This window comes from Heptranchias perlo, chromosome 19 (assembly GCF_035084215.1).
Source record: "Heptranchias perlo isolate sHepPer1 chromosome 19, sHepPer1.hap1, whole genome shotgun sequence".
NCBI lineage: Eukaryota > Metazoa > Chordata > Chondrichthyes > Hexanchiformes > Hexanchidae > Heptranchias > Heptranchias perlo.
The window spans coordinates 31,365,702-31,385,415 of NC_090343.1; the positions used below are offsets into that span (position 1 = coordinate 31,365,702).

Below are 19,714 nucleotides of genomic sequence, written 5' to 3' on the forward strand. Positions count from 1 at the left end.
AAACAGCTTATCATGGTCTACATTATCTAGTCTCTTTAGAATCCGAAAAACAGCAATCATGTCACCTTTCAACCTTCCCTTTTCCAGTAAGAACATGCCCAATTTACATAATCGCTCTTCATAATGCAATCCCTCCATCCCTCAATCATTCTAGTTACTCGCTTCTGTATCCTTTCAATAGCTGCAATATCCTCTTTGTACTGCGGCAACCAGAACTGTTGACAGTGTGCTCGCACCAATGATTTATAAAGTGGCAGGATTACTTCACTCTTTCAGCTCAATATTGACCTTTTAATACACTCAACATCTGATTAACTTTACTCACTGCCATCGAGCAATGTTGCGATAGCTTCAATTTATTGTCAATCAGGACCCCCAGATCTCTTTCATTTTCTATGCTTATTTTTTTTCTTTCCATTTAAGTAATAGTCCCTTCCTGGATTTTTTGTCACCATGTGAAGCACTTTGTATTTCTCTACACTGAATTTCATCTGCCACCTGTCTGCCCAATTCCCAAGTCTATTCAAATCCTCCTGTAGCTTATCCTGTTCAGCTTTGAAGTCTATCACCTTCATTAGCTTTGTATCATCTGAAAATTTAGCCATTGTGCTTGGTGTTAATTATATCCATATGATTTATATCAATTAGTGTTAATTGTCTTCAGGTGGTACATATCAATTAGGGCTCGCTTGTATCCATATATAAGAGAGCTAATGTAGGCTGTGGAGTGGGTAATGTTGATCGCTGTGAAGCAATTGAAAACTAGGCTCTAGTATTATATCCTTTATTTGGCTATCCAATTTATTACACTTGTGACTCCTAACTCCAGATCATTTATGAGGATATTAAACAAAAGAGGTCCCAAAACAGGCCCACTGGTAACATTCTCCCAGGTTGATGACAACCCTCTGGGTTCTATCAGTCAACCAACTATGTATTTATTGTAAAATATTTTCACTGCTTCCCACTTTCTTTATTTTCAGTACCAGCCTTTCCAGAGGAACTGTATCACAGGCCTTACTGAAATCCAAGTACACCACACCCACCGCCTTACCCCTATCAAGCTCCTTTGTCACACTCTGAAAGAAAACCAGTAAATTAGATTGGCAAGGCCTCCCCTTCATGAACCCATATTAGCTACCTTTTATGATTTTACTTCTTTCCAGATGATCCATGGTCTTATCTTATTAAAGTATTTCTATAATTTTACCCCCAATGGACGTCAAACTCACTTCCTCCAGTACAAGTGAAGGAATGTTTTGCATACCTACAGTTAAGCCTGTGACTACCTGTCACGTGTCAGGGCCAGTCTTAAGTTGTCAAGGCAGATTTTCCTCTTTGTTGCACCTAGTGAATACTCAGTCCCCAGGTACAACAAAGGAAAATTAGAAGCAGAGACCAGTTACGTCAGGTCTCTGCTCCCACAATGATTCCGATGCATTTCTAGGCCCTCCTAAAACAAAGTAACTCGGCCTGCGCTTGAATTATCAGGAAAATGGAGCATACTTAAAGAATGATTGCACATACATTAAGTGATGCCCACTTGTTCTTGGTAAAAAGGGTTAGTGAAAAATTCAGTGTTGTAAAACACAGCATTTAAGGTCAGAGGATCAATTTCTAACTCACACGTTGCTAGTGAAGCTCCATGCATCATTTACACCACATGCACCACAGAAAAATTCACCAATCTGCTGTTGTGTGCCCAGCACGGGCCCAGAGAAGTAAATCAGTCCTGTCAGCTTTCTGAAAAGATTCCGTATTTTTCATTATTTCCACAAAAAGAATCATATTTGCACTTAGAAATTGCAGCGCACAATAAAGTATGTTACTCTTTACTTCACTAATGTTATGTAGAGCTTCACCTTTTTTCTGGTTGCTTCTGCATTAAATAAAAATTCTGTGAAGGGTAAAACACTGTAAGCAACATTTTAGTTGCTTCAATAACTGAAGAATATGTCAAGTGGCTTTGTGTCATAAAGGGGGTGACTCTCAGGTTTATTCAATGGCAGACTGCAAAGTACTTTCATGTCAGTTAATAAGCATACTTAGAAAAGCACTTGAGTGAATGATAAAATCAGCTGCATTTGTGATCACATGGGGAACTTTAAAGAACTCCAAATAGATGGTATGGGTCGTGGATTGAAAAAGCTTTCACGTCTGGCTTGGGCTTCTGTAAGCTGTTGCATAATGAATTCATATAACTCACAGAGTCATTACAAAAGTACACGATGACCAAGAAAAACTACCCAAATAATTGGTGCCACTTCCTCTTTAGTCCCTCAAAGAGACAATGTCAGGAATTGCTCAGCCTTCCACACAAGTTTCTGCTTTTTGTCTTTATTACACTCCTCAAATTTAACTACAACTAAGATTTTAAACCTTCAATTAAGTAGAAGATGGTGTTAAAGTCCACACTAATCCTGGTGGTGATTTATGGTATTTCACCATTTGTGAACTTAATTAACAGAACCAACTCATGGTTTTGGCTGCTTAGAGGCTATCCAGTCAAGTTCCTATGTAGTATCAACACCATAAACCCCAATTGGGATTGTATATATCTTTTATATGTGCTATTTGATTAAAAATACAATTTTTCATAAAAATCTGGTTCACAATCGTATCTGTACTTTTTTCAGTAAGAACAGCAACAAAAATGAATCAGGTGTTCAACAGAAGCATGATGGGTGAGGCATGTTCCTGAACCACCTGATTTCTGATGTACTATGTGATTTTTACAGTTTGCTAAAAGACCTCTTCCCCATATCGCCCCACCTCACCCCCATTTCAGTAGCCAACCTGTTTCACTCATTTGTTGTCTGTGAGACTGTTTCTAACTGGTTGTACTCCTGTCTCTTTTGGAGGTTCCTCAATCTGACCTACTAAATAAAATTAAAATATGATGAGGCATGGCTTTGAGGTACAGTATTTACTGGTTCAGGTGGTGACAGGACTAAGAATTCATTTGATTGTTAAATGCTAGAAATATTGAAGAGAACAGCTTCAATGCATCACTACACATAGCAACCAGAAAAATTGGTACTATTTTAGTGCCTCCTCCAGTATCTGGGACTATGGAGTAGATTTTTGTCTCTAGTGCCTGGGTATAAAGCATCGACTGGGCACAGTGTGGAAAGGAAAACTGAGTGGGGAGGATTGCATGCCTGTAATGGCGCCCACCTGATTTTCCTTCCATTAACTTAAATGGAGGGAAAATTGTGCATGCTCATTTATGAGTGTGTGACTGTTCCCACCTGATTTTCCTCCCAGCCAAAGATTGAAATACACAAATGGAAAGAAACAAAATGAAAACATTTGCAGCAATAAATAGAACCATAGAAGTTTACAGCATGGAAGAAAGCCATTCTGTTCATTATGTCTGTGTCATCTCTTTGCTAGAGCAATACAAAATTAATCCCAATGCCCTGCTCTCTCCTGAAATCCTTGTAGCTTCCTCTACTTCAAATATTTATCCAGTTTTCCTTTAAAAGATGCTATAGCCTCTGCCTCAACTGCATCCTGTGGCATTGCGTTCCATGCTCCAACAACCCTCTGTGTACTGAAATTTCTCCTAACCTCTATCCCCACTCTTTTAATGATAATTTTAAATTGATGACCTCTTTGTCACTGACTCCCCAACCAGAGGAAATAGTCTTTCCCCATTCACTCCATCAAAACTCTTCATAATTTTTAAAACCTCTATTAAATCTCATTTTAGCCTTTTCTACTACAGCGGAAATATACCTAATATCTCAAGTCTCTCTTCATAACTATAATTTCCTATTCCTGGCATCATCACAGTAAATCTACATTGTACACTCTCTACGTCTCTATATTTTGGGCTGGATCTTGCTGGAGCGTGCCCTGTTAGTTGGACTTTTTTCTGCACCCTTCTGCTCAAAACATTTTTGCGCCGTAACTTGCTGGAAGTGCAAGCTAATAACGGGGCAACGGGGCATCTGGGACATCAGTGAATGGTGGGACCAACAGTGTATCTCCTTAACCATTGAGATTTAAGGATTGAGAAAGAGGGATGACTGAGAAGGAGCGTGAATTAGAGTCAAATCAAGTACAGAAAGAGAAATAAAGAGAGGGAAGGAAAGATTGGATTAAGAGAGAGAGAGAGAAAAGAGAGGCAGAAAGGAAAAGTAAGAAAACATGTTAAAATTTAAAATTTGACATTTTTAATATCTCTAAGCACAATTTACCACCGGAAGGAATGAGACTTCACAGTTTAAATTGTTCAGTTTCTGAGCCAGTGAGGTTGAGTGGCAGTGCATTAACAATTATCACGTCGTTAAAAGGGTACTTACGCAGTTAATTACCAGACTTAACTTTCTGTGGCAAGTTAAATGAGAAATTAATGTGCAAATCCAGCAACTTCTTAAAAATAACGGGGAGGCTAAGGGCGAGATGCTGTCTGTGCTAAGCAAATGGTAGAGTGGCGTAAATCGACCAGCAAATTCTGGAGATTCGCAACTCACGGTGTATCTCTTAATCCCTTGAACTTGCTGGCCGATTTGCACTTTAATAACGGCGTGCTTCATTAACACACCATTATTTTTCCAGCAAGATCCAGCCCTAAAAGGCAGCCATCAATCATTGTTACTCCTTTACTGTTGAACTCTACAGGAGATCTGCTCATATTATATAAAATTCTAGATTTGCTTATTGCCTCAAGGAGCTGTATTTCTCAATTGATGTTGTTAGGATCAAACTTGCTAATATTTGTGATTCTACCATCAACCATCTGTAATATAATTTAAAATGTAAACTTTTTTCCAGTTAATTTCAAGCAGAGGAGCACCCCTGACATACTTTCAAATCTGCCATTTAAAATGTGGATGTCCTGTGCAGTTGCAGCTCTATGGTCTCACCCAGATACAGTGAGACTCCTGGCAATGTTGGATATAATGACACGTGATAGGTTCAGTATCAAGGCAGCTAACCTGGAACACCCAATGGAACTAGTTGGGCTCGGAGCACATGGTAACTGAAAAGATTTTTGACGTTAATTAAGGTGCCCACATTTAAATAAAAATACATTGAAAAAGCATACTGCTACTTTAAACAATAAGTTTCTAAAATGAAATATATACATATATAGATGCAGATCTGGATGCCATTTTACCCTGTTCTACAGAGTGTTAGAAAAACAGTATGTTCTCACTATTCCCTTGCGATTTTTAGATTTAAGATGTGTTTGGAGTTTGAAAATTATGATCTCTACATAAAGCTTTTATAAGATGATCAGTCTTGATACTCTCCAAGTTGCCTTATTAAAAAAAATCAAGGTGAGTCATTTGATAATGTTTTTAAAAATCTGCATTTTTACTTCATTTTTTTGTACATGTCATTCAACTGTATTTTACAGTAATTATTCAATGCATATTTGCCCTCTTTTACCAGCCTTAGGGGCACACAGCAATGTTCAACAAGTCAGACTCAGTTATACTGTACTTTCAGAACTGAAATAACTCCAAACTGGTTTCAATAGAGGATCCAACTACACTATAACCGTATCCAAATTCTGATTTGGGATTACATACCCTATCACATTATGGTGGCTCGTGCATGCATCCTAAAACTTCAGCTGCTCCAAAGCACGTATGCTGCTTCTGATGGAATCACAATTGCTCTGATTTCTGGACACCAGGAGCAAACACAGCCAAGGTGGTGTTTTTAATCATTCCTTACATCTGATTTATCCTCTTTCCTATTATTATGCCCCAACACCAAAATACAATTCTGATGCCATGTTTTGACAATCCAAAATTCAGATTCTAAAGTGTTGTATATTCTTATGCACAAATGCAATAATGTATTTTAATAAGTAAAAGCTTTCTTAAACAAAATTACAGCGGTTTTTAATAGCATAGCCATTTTTGCAAAGAGAACACTTTTTTTAAAACGATGGGTCAACCAGGCTCAGCCATTCTTGCCTTTGACTCATGTTTGTTGGTTCAAGCCCCACAATAGGATTTGAGCTCTAAACTAATGTCCGACTGCAACAATTAGAGTGTGCTGCATTGTCAGAGGTGCTTGCTTTTGGACTGAGACATTTGATTTAAAGATCCCAAGCTAGGATGTTCCGCTTCTACACTTCCCTGCCCGTGATTTTCCAACCCTTCATTTTAATGGGTGAAACATCAGTGATGAGATAGCGCAAAATTGGAAAATCCTGGCTGCCATGTTCAAAGAGGAGAAAGGAGTTCTCCTGGGCTCATGGTCAACATTCCTTTCTGGATCAATGTAAACAATCTTACAACACCAAGTTATAGTCCAACAATTTTATTTGAAAATCACAAGCTTTCGGAGGCTTCCTCCTTCGTCAGGTGAAAGTCAGGAAATGTCTGGATCAACACCACCAAAAACAAATTAACTGCTCATTCATCTAATTGCTGTTTGTGTGCAAAATGGCTGCTTTGCTTGCCTATAAAATAGTTGCTGTACTTCAAATTCATTGCAATGTGATGTCCTTTGGGAATGATGTAAAAGCACCATGATATACTGCATATGCTGTTTTTTCTTCGCGTCCCCTTGATTTTATACAGTGACAGAAGATCACCATTAGGTGTCAGTATAGCTGTGTGTGTTTACAGACTTTTTGCATCACATAATCTCAGTGCAACACCCAGAAAATCACATTAAAACAGTGATTAGTGAATCAAATTATTTTCAAGTTGTGGAAAATCCCAAGTATTAATCCGAATGGAGAAGATAGATTTTGTTATTCCAATTTATATTAGAGAAGAATATATGGTTGATCTGATTCCACCATTTTAGAGATAATTAAATAATTAGTAATATGTTTTTCTCAGACTAAGACACAGACATTTCTCGCATATTTAAAGGTATATACGCACGCATAAATATATGCGACTAGAAAAATCGCACAAGGTGTCCTCAATTTAATAAAAAAAGAATTATAACTGCTATCATTACTTAAATATATACAATTGTATATTAATGTATTAGAATGCGATATATTCGTGAAATGCATAAAATATTCAGAGCTCAGAGGCCGTTAAATAACGAATTGTCTATTTTACGCGGTCATAATTGGTTGTAGCATTAAAAAATGTAATAAAGCAAAACAAACTTATTGAATCAACTTACTTTCTCTAATTTTATTCTTAAATATAGTGTGGTCTTGCGTGTTTTCCAGTTACAACTTGCAGTCAATGTTTACTCGTTCTACTGGTAAAACCTGAATATTTAGCAGATGAAGCCAACACGACTGAACTATTGAAAACAAATGACATGGTTATTTTTTAACGGGATGGTAATTCATTAACAGAACATTTCATTTTAAATTTACATCGCCATACTAATAGCAATAATATTAATCTTTTTAAAGCGTAAATTTTATTCCTGAAAGTCTCTAAGGGAAGCTCCTTCCGTCTAGTGGATAGTAAATAAAGTACTTCCATAACGAAGTAGAGGAACACATTTCCTCATTCAAAAATGTCCTTACGAAATGAAGTTTGTATTTAACAGCTGCAAAACTTAGCAAGTGAAAGCGTTTGCAGAAAGTAGTCACAATTATATGTGATACTTTATGCGGCAATTCGATGAATAAATTAAAAATTACTTTTCTAGTAAAGAAACAATACGACAAAGTCTATCCCAGTAAGTAACCACACGAAACAAACCTGCTCTCTTAAATTGTAATATGCTGCAGTTTGGTGTTAACATCGTGTGAAGGGTCACAAGTGCGAGGAGTTCCTGGATTTCTTTGTCACTAAGATTGAGGCCATCCTTTCAGCTGTTTCCACCCTATCATGACCCTCCCCTTATCCACCAAACCAAACTTGCCCCAAGGTTGCCCCCTGACCTAGTCTAGAACTTGCATCATTCTCTAATTTCCCTCCTCCCCTCATGCCCTCTCCAAGCTTATATTGTCCATGAGATCCACCACCTGCTCTCTAGATCCTATTCCCACTAAACTCCCTCTCCTCCTGTTCAAATCCCTCCATGGCCTCACCCCTCCCTATCTCTGTAACCTCCTCCAGCCCTACAACCCTCCAAAATCTCGACATTTGATCAACTCTGGCCTCTTGTACATCCCCCACGTTCTTTGCCCCAACACTAGCGGCCGTGCCTTCAGCCATTTAGGCCCTATGTTCTGGAATTACTTCCCTAAACCTTTCCGCCTCTCTCTCCTCCTTTAAGACATTCCTTAAAACTCACTTCGTTGACCAAGCTTTTGGTCACCTGTCTTAATGTCTCCTTCTTTGGCTCGGTGTCAATTTTTGTCTGATTACACTCCTGTGAAGTGCCTAGGGACATCTTACTTTTTAAAAGAGCTATGTAAATGCAAATTGTTGTTGTTGGACATTCTTTCCTTCACAATACATCAGGTGATGTGTTATAAAAGGGAGCACATGGCTTGGGTAAATTGTTACACCTTGTGTTACATCGAGTTACATCGAAACTACTGCACAGAAACAGGACATTTGGCCCAACTGGTCTATACCTGCGTTTATGCTCCACACGAGCCTCCTCCCTCCCTACTTCATCGAACCCTCTCAGGATACCCTTCTATTCCTTTCTCCCTCAAGTCCTTACCCAGCTTCCCCCTCAACGCATTTATGCTATTTGCATCAACTACTCCTTGTGGTAGTACGTTCCACATTCTTACCACTCTTTGGGTAAAGAGGTTTCTCCTGCATTTCCTATTAGATTTATTAGTGACTATTTTATATGTATAGCCTCTAGTTTTGGACTTGCCCACAAGTGGAAACATTTTCTCTGCGTCTACCCTATCCAACCTTGTCATTATCTTAAAGACCTCTATCAGATCACCCCTCAGCCAAAAGAGCCCCAGCCTGTTCAGCCTTTCCTGATAAGGATATACTCTCAATTCTGGTATCATCCTTGTGAATCTTTTTTGCACCCCCCCTCCAATGCCTGCAATTGTGATCCTGCAATCCGATAGAATGTAGGTAGAAAATTTAGCACAGATTGTGTGTCTCCTTAAAAACGTACTTGTTAGTGCAGGTGACAGCTCCACTCATAATATAACGATTTAGATTCAAAGTAGGAACAATCCAAGAACATAACATATACTTTCAAACAATCTTACTTCTTCTCCAACCCGCTTGGTTATTGAGAAAATTCAAGCTGTTTATAAAGTCAATCCATTAACTTATTTTAAGGAAGAAAAATACGAGGCAGATATCAGGAATAATAATTATGTTTTAAACGACGGCGCCACATCTCCTTGATCGAGCAAAGAGAGCGAGTGAAAAAAAATCGGAGGTGATGGGAGGGCGCCAGCTGACGTCAATGGCAGGAGCTGTGTGGTTATAAATACAAGACCGAGCAAGAACTTCCAACAGACTCAAACCTCAGCATGGACAGATTGGAGACGGCTGAACTTCACAACATTTCAGCTGACCTAAAGGCATAGAGTACAAAGTTTAGTCAGTGCTCTGAGAGAGAGAGAGAGAGAGAGAAACAGTGTCATTTGGCCGATCGAGAGTATCTGTTCTTGAACATTAATTATTTTTTTTGTGAAGGGTTGATAACCCCTTCTTTTATTTTTTGCAACCACGGCTTTCATGCAAAGTCTGGCCGGTTGGGACTCGCGTTGCGACTCGCCATGTTTCCAAACGGGTCAGACTTACACTAATTTGATGGAAGTGGCCAATTTCTACGAGTCGGACTGTTCCCTGAACAAGTTGCACCGCGACCGTTCAATGACAGATCTGGGCATCGGAGACAACGAGAGTGCCATCGACTTCAGCCCTTACATCGACCCGGCCACAGCCTCGGCAGCAGGGGGCAACTTTGAGCTCAACAGCGACCTCTTGACGGATATTATGCTGTCAGATGAGTACAAGAAGAAATCCCTGCCCGATTACAACGCCTACTTGTCCATGATGCGAAGCTCCTCCGCCGGCGCCAGGATCCAGGGCAACATCCTCAGCTGCACCCCCCAGTTCTTGGAAACCCGGCTGGACCCTGTCTTCGAGCAAAGCCTGGACGGCAAAGGGGTGAAGCAGGAGTCGAGGGAGGAAGACGGGAGCATGTCGGCGGCGGCGGCGGCGGCTGCCTCTTCCTCCTACGTGAGGCCGCTTCTGCAGTACCAGAGCGTGGCCAGCGGCAGTAACAGCAACCTATCCACCTCGTCCATCTCCTCCTCCACCCCGCCGGCTACTCCCAACTCGGCCGACTTCAGCAAGGCGGCGGGCGGCAAGAGCAAGAGCAAGAAATCGGTGGACAAGCACAGCGACGAGTACCGGCTGAGGAGGGAGAGGAACAACATCGCGGTGAGGAAGAGCAGGGACAAGGCCAAGCTGAGGAACGTGGAGACTCAGCACAAAGTGCTGGAACTGAGCGCCGAGAACGATCGGCTCCAGAAGAAAGTGGAGCAGCTGAGCCGGGAGCTGGCAACTCTGAGGAACTTGTTCAAACAGCTACCCGAGCACACCCTGCTCAGTGCGTCGGGCAACTGCTGACAAACTCAGTGCACAGATCCCAATATTTATAAATCTATTTTTGTTATCAAATGGATATCGCGACTTTCTCAAAGGAGCTGATCAAAGGACTCTTTGTATATAGAGGATTCTATCAGTGTTTACAGCACATTGCAGTAACTGAGGTTGTATATCGTTTAGATGGTCTTAACTCTGCGTTTGAAACTGCAGGGGGAGAAATATTACTTTCATTGAAAAAAAAACTGTGGGGTTTTATATATATTAATGTATATAAAGTGATGCCTTGCTTAACTGTGACTTTGCTCAGTCGAAACACATGACGCAACAGCGTGTAACTTGCCAAGTGTGAGATTCATTCGTAATTGTCAGATGACAGAACGTTTCTTATTACAAATGTCTAGGGTTTTTTCTCCCCCAGAGATATTCTATTTCTTTATCAACTTGCGTATGTATATGTTGGGTTTCCTGATCCTATTGAGGCGAGTGACAGCATTTACTGTAGATCTTTGAATTTTTAAAAAAAAACAAAGTATTATTTTGACAAGAAAAGTGCTTGGACTGCCGTTTTGTAACCTTGCTGATGGCGCCGCCCATCCCCCGAGAGACGGATCGAGGCTGCTGCTGTTAACTGAAAGTTATCTCTTCCGTATTTTATACTGGCTCCTCTCCCCCTTTTTTAAAAAAAATGAACGATATATTTCGGACGTAGTTTGTCTAGTGCTGGAGAGGCGATGTTTTCAGCAGTTTTAAATTCAACGCTGAAATGTTTTCATCTGAATTGCGTCACTCCAGCAATGACTCAGCATGTAAGTGTTATTGGGGAACATTTTATTCTGTTCACTTCAACACTTGAATTGGGTACAATGTTGGGAAAAAAAATGGTACAGAGTTATTTACACTTTAGAAATATGTGGTGATTGTTGATTAAAAGCTGCAGTATCCCTTTTCCAACCAATTTGGGTAAATTCGAAATCGATTCAACCTCGCGTTGCGATTGTAAAGCAGGACTCTAAATGAAGATGTGTCGATTATTACATGGCTTTACAAAGTTACATAAGTTATTAAAACAAATAGAAATTCACACAAGGGACCAACTGTTCTGTTAAAGATTTCATTGTGAGTCTTTAAAATGTCCAGGAAAAGGAATGCCACAACTTAAATCAACTTTGATTGTGGGTCAAAGAAATAACAGAAATTATTTTTATCAAATGAACAATATTGTATTTATTTTTCTCTTAAAATTGAATAAAAAATGGAATTAAAATCAGTTTTAGTGCAAAGCAGATATCTGCCTCACTGCCTTTATTTATATATATGTTCTCCCAGTTTTATATTTGAATCCCTATGATTAGAGTGACCTGTGCCATTTCTCTGTTCCTTCCCCATGAGGATGATGCCATGCTCCCAAGCCTCTGCTTTCACTGAACTACTGAAGAGGAGGTACATCAGAACAATGAATTGTTCTCCAATGCTTCCTCTGTTGGGGAAAGTAGCTTTTCTCCAGCTGGTGCCTCTTTCTATAGTTGCTGTGGAGATCTGGATATCATAGGGCTAGATCCCCGTCCGACCATTCTGAAGCATAATATGCCAGAGAAGTTACCCTCTGTTCTGCCCACTTTAGTGCAATGCATGACCACATGTCCTACCATTCTGCAGCATTAAATGTCAGCACAGTAACCCCCTTCTCCCCTATGTCCTACCATTCTGCAGCACACTAACACTGCCCTTCTACTTTACAGTGCAGTGTGTCAGCACGCTAGTCCGATGTCATTCTGCCCTGCAATACAGTGTGCCACAGTATTAATATTGTGACTGCAGTGTTGGTGCACCAATCTATCGCCTCTCATTCTTCAGTAAATTTTGTCAGAGCACTAACTGCTAGTCCCAATACAGTGCATGTCCTATTATTCGGTGTATCACAGCACTAACAATGTGTGCTCCCACTCTGCAGCGCAGTGTGTTAGTGCACTAACTTTGTCATTCCACTCTGCAGTGTAGTGTGCTGGTGTGCTAACACCATGTCCTACTATTAGTGCAATGTACCATCATATTAATCCAAGTCCTCCAAATGTGCAGTGCAATGTGCCAGTGCACTAACCCAAGTCCTCACATTTTGCAGTGCAGTGTATAGACATACAAACCCTATGTTCTTCTGCACTGCAGCACAGTATTAGTGAATCAAGACCATGTCCTTCTGCTCTACAGAGCAGTGTACTAACTCTGTCCTACAGGTTTGCAATGTAATGTGCCAGTGCACCAACCCAAGTCCTTCATTCTGCAATGTGACAGCACATTAACCAATCCATGTTCTCCCACTCTGCAGCATGGTGTCAACACACTAATTCAGTGTCTTCCCTCTTCAGTACAGCTTATCATACACCATTATGGTACATACATTGGACATATCCCTTGAAAATATTTAAGTCATCAATGGTGATTAATAAATAAAGATTCAAACAAATGTAATAAACCACACAAAACCCCCATTAAGAACCAAATAACTGCCTATCAGTGCCGTTCATGCCTTTTCTTGTGTCAGGGAAATGACTGTGAAAGTGGAGAAAGCAGAAGAAGATCGTTATCATTGTGACATTTGCTGATTTTCTTCCCTCTTTTGGGTTCAAGCTTTCACAGATACCACAATATTTCAACCAGATTTTCTTTCACTGAGGTTTTGTGCCTTGGTGAATTTTACTCATTTTTGTACTGTGGGTATTGTATTGACATTTGAAACTGATATCCAAATAACTATTTTACCTCAGGCTACCAGTTATTTAACTGTAATATGAATTATGGGTTACAAACAAATCTCGCACAGTTGACTGTGTTAAAGTGCTGTAGAGGATATTAGTTCATTAATGGGATGTGGGAGGCTTCATTTTCAATAAAGGAAGACATCTGACAAAACACCAGGGTTGCAAAATCCGTAATTGCGTGTGTATAAAAATATTTTCAGGCACAAAAATATTCTCCTCAGCTGACATGAACATTCTAATACCTGATATTTGGACAGAAAACATCAGAACATGTTTTCTAATCTGTGAACAGTGTACGTAACTCAAATACAGTAAACATAAACCTTCAAATAATGGTATATAGTGTAATTGAATACATAACATTCATATTTCTAAATGAGAACGCACACATTGAAATACTTCAGCACGTTTTCAGAAGAAATGTGAATAGTTATATCTACTTTTGCATAATTAGGGTACTCTTTAGCAATAGTACAAGAAAGGAGCGCAGCAAGCATCTGAATTATGTTGAAGCTTACCGAGACAATACACATTGCTTTGCTCATAGATAATAATGAAGAGCTTGACAGCAGCACTGATATGAGCAGTGAACCAGATCAATATGTCATGGGTGCCAATGATAAAGAAACATGCAATGTACAAAAATTTTATACTTACAGAAATGGGATGATGGTGTATGATCAGAAACAGAATAATCCTGTAATAAAAGCAGAAAATGCTGCAAGTACAGACAGGTCAATATTTTGGATGTACAGCCTTTGACAAAACTGCAGTTCTTGACTTAACCTGCCTGGTGGAAACTGACAGGATCAGATCAAATGCTGGTTTTACACTCAGCCTGATTCTACTTTCCATTGAAGTCAGTGGAAAGTAAAATCAAACGGGATGCTGTCAGCTTCCATCCCAACAGGTTAGGTTAAAATTACCCCCAAAACCTGTCTTTTCTCTTCACAGATGCTAATAGCTCTGTTGTGCATTTCCAGCACTTGCTGTCTTCATCTCAAATTTCTAACATTTATATATTTTTTTCTTTTTACCAATGCCTGTTCCTATAACTGATGAAAAACATTTTAGGCAACACTTTACTTTGGCTAAAGGTTACGCCTGGCGCTATAGCAGTTGAACCAAAGACATTTTGCTGTCATTACTTTCTGCATTCTGTGGTGATGCTCTAAGTTAAATTTTCATAACTCATTGTTTTCTGATGTGGGTTTTATTTTTGTAACACATTTAAATTTTTTAAAGAATATTTAACTTTTTCTTTTTCTTTATCACCATTCTTGGGCCACTTACTCTTTAGCTGTGGATTGATGCATCTGATGATAACAACCATTTTTGACATTCACATCAACATTTATGATGCATGAGTGTTTAAAGGAGAGGCCCGATTAAAAATGTATACATTTTTCTCTGAATGGCCCTTTCCCCTTGTCCCAGGGGGATGGCCCCTTTTCTCTCTCCTCTGCTACCCTTCCTCCCAGGAAAAGCTGCCAGCACTTCTTGGGTAACCAATAGCTCTTTGCTAGCTGCTGTTGCCTGAAACACCAATCCCCTACTGTCCAGACGTTTCCAGTGCATCAAGTGACAGTTCGGGAGCACCAGAAACATATTTAAATGAGCTGACCTCACATTATCAGGTGAGGTAATCTCATTTGTGTGTAGGCACATCTAGCACCTAAGGGACAACAGTCCTGAAAGCACCGGCGTCACATAAATGATAGTGGATAGAGCTACACGATTCTAGACAACATCAAGTATAACTTAATATATTTAAAAGAAAAAAACCTTTCCGTCCATTGCCATCATTAGTATGCTATTCTAGAACTCTTCAATTTGTGATAAAACCAACAAACATGGCAGCCCCGGTTACAAACCTTTCTCTTTCCAATTTCTGTGTTTACTCCAGTTATAATGAGCCCATGCTCATTATTAGACACTCCAATCAATTATTATGACAAACTATTTTGCATTTACAAATTGAAATACAGAATATAACTATAGATTGGAGGACAGTGGCAGCATTGGTGAGTGATGGCAGGAGGGAATTGATGGCTTGGAGTCTAAAAGAGATGTGAGGGACGGCATCAAAAGGTGATACAACCTAGAATCATAGAATCATAGAATGGTTACAGCATGGAAGGAGACCATTCAGCCGTAGAGTCCATGCCGGATTGTAGAGTCCCCTACCCTATCCCCGTAGCCCTGTAAATTTTTTCCCTTCAAGTACTTATCCAATTCCCTTTTGAAAGCCACGATTGAATCTGCTTCCACCACCCCCTCAGGCAGTGCATTCAGATCACAACCACTTACTGTGTAAAAAAGTTTTTTCTCATGTCACCTTTGGTTCTTTTGCCATCACCTTAAATCTATGTCCTCTGGTTCTTGGCCCTCCGCCAATGGGAACAGTTTGTCTCTATCTACTCTGTCCAGACCCTTCTTGATTTTGAATAGCTCTATCAAATCTCCTCTCATCCTTCTCTGCTCTAAGGAGAACAACCTCAGCTTCACCTGTCTATGCACATAACTGAAGTCCCTCATCCCTGGAATCATTCTAGTAAATCTCTTCAGCACCCTCTCTAAGACCCTCACATCCTTCCTAAAGTGCGGTGCCCAGAACTGGACACAATACTCCAGTTGTGGCTGAACCAGTGTTTTATAAAGGTTCATCATAACCTCCTTGCTTTTGTACTCTATGCCTCTATTTATAAAGCCCAGGATTCCATATGCTTTCTTAACCACTTTTTCAACTTCCCCTGCCACCTTAACGATTTGTGCACATATACCCCCAGATCTCTCTGTTCCTGCACCCCTTTTAGAATTGTACCTTTTAGTTTAAATTGCCTCTCCTCATTCTTCCTACCGAAATGTATCACGTCACACTTTTCTGCGTTGAATTTCATCTGCCACGTGTCAGCCCATTCTACCAGCTTGTCTATATCCTCTTGAAGTCTATCACTATCCTCCTCACTGTTTACTACCCTTCCAAGTTTTGTGTCATCTGCAAATTTGGAAATTGTGCCCTTTACACCCAAGTCCAAGTCATTAATATATATCAAAAAACCGACCATGCTGCCACTGCCCCTTTTATTCCATGGGCTTCAACTTTGATGACAAGCCTATTATGCTGCACTTTATCAAACACCTTTTGGAAGTCCATGTACATCACATCAACTGCATTGCCCTCATCAACCCTCTCTGTTACCTCATCAAAAAACTCAATCAAGTTGGTTAAACACGATTTGCCCTTAACAAATCCGTGCTGGCTTTCCTTGATTAATCCACACTTGTCCAAATGACTGTTAATTTTGTCCTGAATTATTGTTTCTAAAAATTTCCCCACTACCGAGGTTAAACTGGCCTGTAGTTGCTGGGTTTATCCTTACACTCTTTTTTGAACAAGGGTGGAACACTCGCAATTCTCCAGTCCTCTGGCACTACCCCTGTATTTAAGCATGATTGGAAGATTATGGCCTTTACCTCCACAATTTGCACCCTTGTTTCCCTCAGCAACCTAGGATGCATCCCATCTGGACTGGGTGACTTATCTACTTTAAGTACAGCCAGCCTTTCTAGTACCACCTCTTTATCAATTTTTAGCCCATCCAGTAACTCAACTACCTCTTCACTTACTGTGATTTTGGCAGCATCTTGTTCCTTTGTAAAGACAGATGCAAAGTGCTCATTTAGTACCTCAGCCATGTCCTCTGCCTCCATATGTAGATCTCCTTTTTGGTCCCTAATCGGTCCCACCCCTCCTCTTACTACCCGTTTACTGTTTACTGATGATGATTGGATAAGCCATTCTCTAGCTGTTTTTTTTAATATATTGACAAGCTAAAAACCTTTCTATTATTTTCTCTTTTTTACTGTCCTTTTTATGTAATGTGTCAAGGGATCATGTGGGCAATGTCCTCCCTGACGGTGGCCCATGATGCACTGGGAGCCCCACTGATCAAACTGTTACGAGTTGTACAATATATGTATGTGAAAAGATACTGATGGCCCAGTATATTTTCCTACCTCTCGAGAACAGGATCATGCTGTGCGTTCTGTTCGCCTATCTAGATTGGGTGTAGAAACAAAAACAGCTGAACATTGTTTGCAAAATCACGAGCCAGTCAGCTGCAATTAGCATATATAAGAGTTCAGTAAAACAGGCAAATGACAAAGAAAGCAGAATATAAAATAGGGCTCTTCGAATACCGTCATTCACTGAAGCTCAGAGAATGCCAATGCATCTAAGTGCAAGCTACAGTTGGCAGGACAATTTAAAATATATGAGGGGGTGGGTATGTCAAAGTGGTACAATATGAAAGAAGGTATGCCAGGGAGATCAACTGGCACCAGAATTGGCCATGCACAACCACTGTTATGGCATTGAGTGTATCTGCAGGTCCTGCCATACCTACATGGCAATGACCGAGGGAAACTGCTTCTACAGGCTCTGGGTCAGTAGGGAGGTAGTTACTGTTAAATGGCCACATTTCAATAAATCCTGTTAATATGCCAAGTTTCTATTGCTCCCCCTTTGGCAAGGTCCCAGCACAAGGCCCAATCTTAGCCGGGAGCTCAAAGAGCATGTGAAATGAAAGCTGATTTGAAACAACGTCAGCCATTTCCAAATTGTGTGAGCGCAAAGCTTGCTGCACACGGATCCCCCAACCTGAATGCCAGGACCAGCAAATGTTTTTTTTAATTTTTTTTTTATTCGTTCACGGGATGTGGGCGTCGCTGGCAAGGCCGGCATTTATTGCCCATCCCTAATTGCCCTTGAGAAGGTGGTGGTGAGCCGCCTTCTTGAACTGCTGCAGTCCGTGTGGTGACGGTTCTCCCACAGTGCTGTTAGGAAGGGAGTTCCAGGATTTTGACCCAGCGACAATGAAGGAACGGCGATATATTTCCAAGTCGGGATGGTGTGTGACTTGGAGGGGAACGTGCAGGTGGTGTTGTTCCCATGCGCCTGCTGCCCTTGTCCTTCTAGGTGGTAGAGGTCGCGGGTTTGGGAGGTGCTGTCGAAGAAGCCTTGGCGAGTTGCTGCAGTGCATCCTGTGGATGGTGCACACTGCAGCCACAGTGCGCCGGTGGTGAAGGGAGTGAATGTTTAGGGTGGTGGATGGGGTGCCAATCAAGCGGGCTGCTTTATCTTGGATGGTGTCGAGCTTCTTGAGTGTTGTTGGAGCTGCACTCATCCAGGCAAGTGGAGAGTATTCCATCACACTCCTGACTTGTGCCTTGTAGATGGTGGAAAGGCTTTGGGGAGTCAGGAGGTGAGTCACTCGCCGCAGAATACCCAGCCTCTGATCTGCTCTCGTAGCCACAGTATTTATATGGCTGGTCCAGTTAAGTTTCTGGTCAATGGTGACCCCCAGGATGTTGATGGTGGGGGATTCGGCGATGGTAATGCCGTTGAATGTCAAGGGGAGGTGGTTAGACTCTCTCTTGTTGGAGATGGTCATTGCCTGGCACTTATCTGGCGCGAATGTTACTTGCCACTTATCAGCCCAAGCCTGGATGTTGTCCAGGTCTTGCTGCATGCGGGCACGGACTGCTTCATTATCTGAGGGGTTGCGAATGGAACTGAACACTGTGCAGTCATCAGCGAACATCCCCATTTCTGACCTTATGATGGAGGGAAGGTCATTGATGAAGCAGCTGAAGATGGTTGGGCCTAGGACACTGCCCTGAGGAACTCCTGCAGCAATGCCCTGGGGCTGAGATGCTTGGCCTCCAACAACCACTACCATCTTCCTTTGTGCTAGGTATGACTCCAGCCACTGGAGAGTTTTCCCCCTGATTCCCATTGACTTCAATTTTACTAGGGCTCCTTGGTGCCACACTCGGTCAAATGCTGCCTTGATGTCAAGGGCAGTCACTCTCACCTCACCTCTGGAATTCAGCTCTTTTGTCCATGTTTGGACCAAGGCTGTAATGAGGTCTGGAGCCGAGTGGTCCTGGCGGAACCCAAACTGAGCATCGTTGAGCAGGTTATTGGTGAGTAAGTGCCGCTTGATAGCACTGTCGACGACACCTTCCATCACTTTGCTGATGATTGAGAGTAGACTGATGGGGCGGTAATTGGCCGGATTGGATTTGTCCTGCTTTTTGTGGACAGGACATACCTGGGCAATTTTCCACATTGTCGGGTGGATGCCAGTGTTGTAGCTGTACTGGAACAGCTTGGCTGGAGGCGCAGCTAGTTCTGGAGCACAAGCCTTCAGCACTGCAGCTGGGATGTTGTCAGGGCCCATAGCCTTTGCTGTATCCAGTGCACTCAGCCGTACTGCTGGTTCTACTACTGTAGAGGAGTGAAGAAAAGTAGAAGAACAAACAATGAGCCAATATCGGGTATAAGGAGGCTGACTGCATTTATATGTAAATCACATTCCCTACTGGAAGCTGGGGAAATAAATATGTTAATAATATGCAAATGAGAAGAGGACATACACATCTCCATGGCCACTTTAGGAGTTGCGCATGCCTTTTTAAAAATGAGAAACCCTTGTGAAGGCGAAAACC

The 19,714-nt window shown here is 41.2% G+C and overlaps 1 protein-coding gene and 1 long non-coding RNA gene across 4 annotated transcripts in view; one reads left to right on the forward strand and one right to left on the reverse strand.

Moving 5' to 3' along the window:
* The window catches only part of LOC137335288 (uncharacterized), a 51,360-nt gene extending 34,098 nt beyond the window's left edge, over window positions 1–17,262 (reverse strand). Inside the window, exons 1-3 of one of the 3 annotated variants that reach the window (XR_010966386.1) lie at window positions 17,219–17,262; window positions 13,856–13,895; window positions 7,117–7,242 (exon numbers count right to left, since the gene is read on the reverse strand). This is a non-coding gene — a long non-coding RNA (uncharacterized lncRNA). Of the gene's footprint in view, window positions 1–7,116; window positions 7,243–7,652; window positions 8,966–8,988; window positions 9,069–13,855; window positions 13,896–17,218 lie in introns of those variants that run through there. The other 2 variants (XR_010966387.1, XR_010966385.1) reach the window with 2 other exon arrangements.
* LOC137335287 (CCAAT/enhancer-binding protein beta-like) lies at window positions 9,327–11,725 on the forward strand. Its single transcript, XM_068000587.1, has one exon. It carries the CDS (start codon window positions 9,564–9,566, stop codon window positions 10,461–10,463), a length of 900 nt encoding a protein of 299 aa, XP_067856688.1. The 5' UTR covers window positions 9,327–9,563; the 3' UTR covers window positions 10,464–11,725.
* Window positions 17,263–19,714: the final 2,452 nt, after the last annotated feature.

What these genes read in the sequence shown, in the direction of transcription:
- LOC137335287 (XM_068000587.1), top strand. Translation starts at nt 9,564, where the DNA reads ATGCAAAGTCTGGCCGGTTGGGACTCGCGTTGCGACTCGCCATGTTTC.